Source organism: Lactuca sativa, chromosome 9 (genome assembly GCF_002870075.4).
Source record: "Lactuca sativa cultivar Salinas chromosome 9, Lsat_Salinas_v11, whole genome shotgun sequence".
NCBI lineage: Eukaryota > Viridiplantae > Streptophyta > Magnoliopsida > Asterales > Asteraceae > Lactuca > Lactuca sativa.
The window spans coordinates 83,571,866-83,579,707 of record NC_056631.2 but is presented as its reverse complement, the minus strand read 5'-3'; the positions used below and the strand labels follow the sequence as shown (position 1 = coordinate 83,579,707).

Here is a 7,842-nt window from a genome sequence, read left to right as displayed (position 1 = left end):
GTCATATGCTAATTGACGTAGTACATCTGTGCATTTTCGTAAAAGGGTGAAACAAGGTGTACCTCTAGCATCAGGTTGTTGTTGGAAAAATCACATTCCCTCGTTAGATGTTCGACTATACGTTCATACAAAGGTTTGAACATTCTGAAACGTCTTCGGAAATAGTACCCTTAAAAAGTGGCATTTTCTTGAAAGTAGTCTTGTATCAAGCGTTGGTTTGTTTCTTCACGATTTCTATAAACATATCTTCGAGTTCTCCATTCTACAAGTCTGGCTGCGCTACTGCATGTCGATTCATACGTTTGTTTCGCCAATTTAGGAGCAACGTCAAAAACATCAAACATAATATCAAAGTCTTCAGACAAATCAGATGATGATATTCATTAATTTTTTTTAAAAGGAAATGTAGTAGAAAGATAAAAAAAAAATTGCTAAGGTTTGAGAGATTTAAATAGAAAAGTTTAAAGGTTAAAAAGAAAAAGAAACATTTTTTTTTTAAATCCGACCATTTAACAATCACTTTGGATGAAAATGGGAAAGAGGAGTGCTCCTGTGGGAAGTCGTAGTACGGCCTCTACTGCACCCAAACCGTGATGGAGGGGCAGTGTTCCAACCTATGTGGCACAGGTGGTGAGTCTCTACCGCAACCACTCCCACCGGTCTAATGATCTTTGTGAGCCTTATATGCGTAAGTAATCTTCTCTCAAATAATAATTGAACATACATATATAATTGTCATATTGGTCATATAAAAAGAATGACACATTCAATGTTTTTTTTATCACATCGATCACTTGTTCTTCTATCAATTGAATAATATCATACACAATTATTAACAACACATTCAATGTTTTTTTTATCACATCGATCACTTGTTCTTCTATCAATTGAATAATATCATACACAATTATTAACAACATTAAACCTCCCCGACCCCACCTATCTTTTATATTAGGTATGGTTATTACAAATGAAACAATATCACTCACATATGTAAGATAGTATCTTTAAGTGAGAAGTAATGGGTCCAAACAAAATGATAAGTGTTGGATGTATCAAGCCGGAGGGATTGATGTCATACTCAATTATGAAACCACAGTGTAATATAGGCGTCACCTCACAATTTATAACATGGTTTCATACCACATCCAATGAATGGTACCACACTCAATATATATATATATATATATATATATATATATATATATATATATATATATATATATATATATATATAATTTAGTTTTAATAAAAAACAAAATATTTCATTAATAGCAAAAAAACGCATTACATTGCATCACTTAAAAAAAATAACATCACATTTAAAAAAACACCTACAAAATTAGAAAAAAAAGGAAATTAAAAAAAAAAAACATAAACAAACTATATGAAATTGTCCTCCGAGAACTCATCTTTCTGGTCATCCGGGGGATCCAAATTGAGGTTAACGTGTTCAATCTCATAAATGTGTTCCACCAAGTCCACACGAAGATTGTGAAATGTTTCATTAGAACGAACCTCTGCTCTCTTTTCAATGTACTCATCGCTACCGATTTCTATTGTTTGTGTCTTGGAATGGTTTCTTGCTCATCATAATCACATATCGCTCTTCCTTCATCTTTGATAATCATGTTATGCAATATTATACATGCATACATGACTTCATGCATTTTTTCCATGCTAAAAAAGTTGCTGGTTTTTTCAATATGAACCAACGTTTCTTGAGATCTCCAAAAGCCCGTTCGACATCCTTCCTAGCTCTTTCTTGTGCTTTCTTGATTTTTTTTTTTCTGGCGAGTATCATGCAGATACATAAACAATTTAACAAAAACTGCATACTCAAGATAGATCTAATCAACTAGATAATAACCATATTTATATGGTGTTTCCACGCAATTGGAAAGAAGAATCTGGTGCATATCCGTCGTATATGTTGTTAAATACAGATGAACGATTAAGAATGTTAATGTCGTTAAGGGAACCAGGAGAACCAAAAAAAGCATGTTGAATCCACAGATCCTGTGCTGCCAACGCTTCAAGTATGACCGTTGGATGCCCATTATCATCTCGGGTAAATTGACCATGGTTTGAGGTAGGACAATTTTCCCATGCCCATTGTAGACAATCTAAACCTCCTAACATTCTAAGAAAGTCATGTACGCTAGCATGATATGATTTTAATTTCATGATGTCATTGCGTGTAGGCTTACGTAAATATTTTGGTCCATAAAGTTTAATAACAGTTTTGAAAAAATAATGGAGACTATATTGTCTAGTCTTAGTAGACATCCTAAAACTTTCGTCCAACGCATCAGGAGGGATGCCATATGCTAATTGACGAAGTACAAACCGCGATGGAGAGACGATGTTCCAGTCTATGTGGCACCGATGGTGCGGTTGCTACTACAGCCACTCTCACCGGTCTTAGCGGGCCCAGGAGAAGAAAGAAAGAGCATATATCTGTGGGTTACATATTTTTTAAAGATTATGTTTGATGATAGTTTAAGTCATAATAGTTTATGTATAAGGTATAATTAAAAATACATAATCATATATTAGATTCTTGTTTCTATGAAAATCAAAAAATTTCTTATATTTTAACGAAATGAGTATGCAAAAGTAACTTTTCAACCATATAAGAAATGTAGATTTCAAGACAGAAATTACATTGTTGATAAGGGAATCAAGTCCCAAAAATGTTTAATATATTGAAAAAAGGGTGTAAACTAAATATTTATTTAAATCTAACGGGTGCAAAATAGAAATAAACCTTTTCTTACATCTTCGCGGTATTTGAAATCTATTCCGGGTTAAACCCGTGTAAGTTGCAGCACCCGGCGGGATAACATCCTTCAAACCGTTATCCCTTTCTCCTTCACTGTCTGCTTCAAGTCTGTAATTTCCTTCAACCAATAAACTCCATCTTCCACTCCCTCACTCTTGATTTTCTTGCAAGGTAATGTCACGATTTTCTCTTAATTTTTTTATCAGTTCTGTTTACTTTGATTTTTGTTGTTTTCATGAAATTGTTGTCATGACATTTTCGATATTAAAGAACCCGAAGCAAATATAGTTTGATTATACAAATTTACGTTCGCGATTATTGTTTTTAATTGGAGATCATTTTAGTAACTCTCAAGTCTCAATGTAACAGTTTGACATGCAATTCAGGTGTTCGATGAAATGCCTGATGCCCTGAACAATATCTTCTTTAGGCATGAACTCAAATTCCGATTCTTTTCTTCTTGAAGATGATTCTTCATTGTCTGCTCCCTTGTTTTGAAGATTCCTTAAAAGCGATAACTGATACATCTGAGTTCTGACTATTTACAATGGCAACCGATTTATTAGTAAAAAGCACATGTCTTGATTTCTCTTCTAAGCTTGGCTTATTCACCTCAAATTCACATAACAGAGTAAGATATTCCTCTTTCCTTCTCCATACTTCTGACACTCGAGTGAAGTATTAAAGAATCTGTTCATATGTGAGTTGTGACCCTTTGATTTGTATATATCAATTGCAGGCTAAAAGTTCAACAAAATCTTTGTCCTCTCTCCCTACCTGTAAAAATCGGGTAGTCCAAATCCAAAGTTACAGTGATCAAATTCATGTCCAGAAATTGGTCAACTTCCTCCATGAATGTTCACGAAAAAAATCCATCAAAGAAGCAAAAGCAATTCATGGGTATGTGTTAAAATCCAATTATTCCAATGAAGACTTACTGATATTACTCAATCATGTAGCTCACACATACTCAAAGTGCTCAAATTTGAAAGAAGCTCAGTTATTATTCAACACAATGTGTGAAAAAAATGTTTTTTCATGGACTGTAATGGTTACAGGATCAACAGAGAATGGGCTATTTCATGATGCATTCAGATACTTCATTGAGATGCAAACTTATGGGATATTTCCAGATGCATTCACCTATTCTGCATTTATTCAATTATGTCTAGGCCTTGATTATCTTAATTTGGGAAAAATGATACACGCACAGATAATTAAAACAAGATACACATTAAATGTTCGTGTTGCCACATCACTTCTTAACATGTATGCAAAGATGAGAAAGGTTAATGATTCATGGAAAGTTTTCTCTTCAATGGAAGAACATAATGAAGTTTCATGGAATGCTTTGATATCAGGGTTCACAGAAAATGGTCTCTTTGCAAAAGCATTTGATTCTTTTCTTGAAATGATTGAAAAAGGATTTACTCCTAATAAATTCACATTTGTCAGCGTTCTAAAGGCAATTGGGAAATTGCATGATGTTAATAAAGGCAAACATGTCCATAAATGCATTGTTGAATCGGATATGGAGTCTGATGTTTTTGTGGGAACTTCATTAATTGATATGTACTCAAAATGTGGAGATATATCGGATGCTAGATTTGTTTTTGAAACAAACTTCATCACTTGTTCTTTAAACATGCCATGGAATGCAATGCTTTCAGGCTACATACAATGTAATTGCATCCAAGAAGCTCTAGAGCTTTATATAAGAATGTGTGAATCCAATATAAAATCAGACGTTTACACTTATTGTAGTGTATTTACCGCAATTGCCACTATGAAAAGTTTAAGGTTAGTGAGACAAGTTCATGGGATTGTGAAAAAATCTGGATACGAATCATATGACAATGACAATGACACTGTGTCCTTAAGTGTTAGAAATGCAATTGGAGATGCATACGCTAAATGTGGTTCACTTGAAGATGTAAAGACAGTGTTTGATAAAGTAAAGGAACGAGACGTAGTATCGTGGACAATCTTGATGAGTTGTTATTCTCGGTGTCTTCAATGGGAGGAAGCGCTTGTGATTTTCTCGGAGATGAGAAAAGACGGTTTTACCCCTAATCAGTTTACGTTTTCTAATGCACTTGTAGCGTGTGCTAGTCTTTGTTTTCTTGAATATGGTCGACAACTTCATGGGCTTATATGGAAAACCGGATGGAATACTGATAAATGTATAGAAAGTGGTTTGATTGATATGTATGCAAAATGTGGAAGCTTAAATGATGCGAAAATTGTATTCGAGAGTGTAAATAATCATGATGTTGTGACATGGACATCTATTATTTCAAGCTATGCACAACATGGTGATGTTGTTAATGCTCTTGAAATGTTCAAGAAGATGAAAGATCATGGTTTTGAACCGAATTCTATCACAATGTTGTGTGTTTTGTTTGCTTGTAGCCATGGAGGTAGGGTAGAAGAAGGACTTTATTATTTCAAAACCATGAAGGAAATTTACAATTTAGTCCCTCAAATGGAGCATTATAGTTGTGTTGTTGATATGTTAGGTCGTGTTGGACGTATAAATGATGCATATGAGTTTATAAAGAAAATGGACGTAGAACCGAATGTAATGGTTTGGGAGAATTTGTTAGGAGCATGTAGGGTTTATGGAAATATTGAATTAGGAGAGATAGCTGCAAAAAAGATAATTTCAATTAATCCACATGATTCGTCTCCTTATGTTCTTCTTTCTAATGCGTATGTGCAAAGAGGGAGTTTTATGGAAGGAATTGGAGTGAGAAATGTGATGAAAGAAAGAGGAGTTAAGAAGGAAGCGGGGTGTAGTTGGATATGTGTTAGAGGTAGAGTTCATAAGTTTTATGCAAAAGATGAAGAACATGAAGAAAAAAATGAATTATATTTTGTGTTGGATGTGTTGAAAGAAAAGCTAAGAGATATGGGTTATATACCGGATTTAAGATACGTATTGGAAAGTGATTCTTGAAGTATAAGAATGTGATATCTTAAAATGTTTCTTCAATAATAAGAATCTCATTATAACGAGTTACGTTTATTGTATTTAATTGTATTATTGGAATTTTAAAGTGTGGTGGTAAATGGACACTATGGATGGGATATGATGTGTGGAGGGGCCATCACCATGTGAGTGTAAAAAATGTTTATTTAACATCATCCTATTAAAAATACGAGTTTTTACAAATTATTTTGTAAAGGCATTTTTTGTACTTTACAAAAATACAAGAATGAAAATTAGGAGATGAAAATTTTGTTCACCATATCAAAAGTTTTTACAAATTATTTTGTAAAGGCATTTTTTGTATTTTACAAAAATACAAGAATGAAAATTAGTATATGAAAATTTTGTTCACCATATCAAGAGTTGTTTTTTTTGTTTTTTTTTTGTTTTTTTTTTTTAATATATATATATATATATATATATATATATATATATATATATATATATATATATATATATATATATATATATATATATATATATATATATATATTATGATTTTTGGTAACAATTTTTTTTTAATAAAAAGTTTGTGAAGACATCTCACGTTATTGGGGATGAGACAAACGAATTTTACTTAGAATTTCATTAAATAATGTTTCATAGAAAATTTCGTAAGTTATCCGTTATATCTACCACTAATTATTATAGTGATGAGTGCCGCATCATTATCACACTCCATACCACTCACCATGAGATACCTATCACTAAACACATCACTTCACCTTATTTTTTTAATTAAATTTAAATAAAAAATTCATAAAAAAATTTTAAATACTAATTTTCATTAATTTAAAATACCAAATAACATTAATTAAAATAAAAAATAAAAAAGACATTAAAAATAAAAATACAACTTCAAACTACATTACTTAATTAACCTAGAATAAAAAAAACATTACATTAAATTAAATAACCTAAATTAAAAAAAACAAACAAACATAAGTAAAAAAAACTAATCTTTGTTCATGTTAAGTTGGTACAAATGATCTGCCACATCTTCTCGAAGATTGAAACACGTTTCGCTGTTATGAATTTCAACAACTCATGATAAAAATTCATTCGTTCCAGATACGAACTCTTCAAGCGGGATGACGACGTCGTCTGGATCATACGTGCAAATCGCTCGTCCTTGATCTTCAATGATCATATTATGCATTATAATACATGCTAGGACCATTCGTTTAATTCTATCATTAGCCAAAGTTGTGTAGCCTATTTCACTACATGCCACGTCTGCTTGAGGAATCCAAATGCCCTCTCGATATTCTTCATCGTTGATTCCTGTCTCTTTGTGAACAACTTTCCCTTTTCACTCTGAGGAACCGAATATGCCTTCATAAGTGTAGAATAATCCGGGTATATCCCATTACAAAGGCAGTAACCGTATTTGTATGAATGTCCGTTCACCATGAACGTCATATCAGGTGCTTTGCCGGTCCAAAGATTGTTAAAAAGTAGAGACTGGCCAAGAACGTTAATGTCGTTGTTAGACCCCACAAACCCAAAAAAAGAATGCCATATCCATAAATCCTTAGGTGCGACAGCTTTTAGGATTATACTTGGTTCACATATATCTCTTCGAGTGAATTTACCACGCCATGCATTTGGACTGTAACACTCGGTTTTGGATCTATTTCATTATTCGGGACTGCGACCCAATCTTCAGTTGTCATGAGGATTAGGGCCTTGGGGAAGAAAGGATTTGGCCCTTTTCGGATGTGGGTGTTATAGTTTTAGTGATCCAAGGGTTCGATGGTGTTTTCGGAGTCCAAGGGTATAATCGTAATTTGATAACTCGGTCCTTTATGAATTTTGGGTTTTGTTCAGGAAGTTTTAAGGCTTTGGTGGGTTGTTAGAAGCGTAGGGCTCCTCTCCACCTTTCTGTGGATATAACATTCGTTGGAAACAGACCTAAGATGAGGAAGTTAGAGCATTTTGAAATATTGAAAGATTTGGCCCTTAGTGGAAAAGGGTTGCAAGGTAAGTCCTATGCGTGCATGGTCAGTGATGCGTGCCTTGGATGTGTACACCTAGCGTAAGATGTGGTAAGCCCAACGTAATG

General features: G+C 33.3%; 1 protein-coding gene across 3 annotated transcripts; it reads left to right on the top strand.

Moving 5' to 3' along the window:
- Positions 1 to 2,799: 2,799 nt before the first annotated feature.
- On the top strand, positions 2,800 to 5,844 carry LOC111885358 (pentatricopeptide repeat-containing protein At3g49170, chloroplastic). Of its 3 annotated transcripts, XM_042898219.1 has the most exons (4): positions 2,800 to 2,956; positions 3,172 to 3,416; positions 3,525 to 3,685; positions 3,844 to 5,844. In XM_042898219.1, the coding sequence occupies exons 3-4, from the start codon at positions 3,610 to 3,612 to the stop codon at positions 5,742 to 5,744; spliced, it is 1,977 nt and encodes a 658-aa protein (XP_042754153.1). In that variant the 5' UTR covers positions 2,800 to 2,956; positions 3,172 to 3,416; positions 3,525 to 3,609; the 3' UTR covers positions 5,745 to 5,844. The 3 variants fall into 3 exon arrangements, with proteins under 3 accessions (XP_042754153.1, XP_023737385.1, XP_023737386.1); XM_023881617.2 differs by having other exon boundaries at positions 3,525 to 5,844; XM_023881618.2 differs by having other exon boundaries at positions 2,802 to 2,956; positions 3,155 to 3,416; positions 3,525 to 5,844.
- The last annotated feature ends 1,998 nt before the right edge of the window (positions 5,845 to 7,842 follow it).

What these genes read in the sequence shown, in the direction of transcription:
- LOC111885358 (XM_023881617.2), top strand. Translation starts at nt 3,333, where the DNA reads ATGGCAACCGATTTATTAGTAAAAAGCACATGTCTTGATTTCTCTTCT. An exon ending in CCTCAAATTCACATAACAGA is followed by an intron (nt 3,417 to 3,524) that starts GTAAGATATTCC and finishes TATCAATTGCAG; the next exon opens with GCTAAAAGTTCAACAAAATC.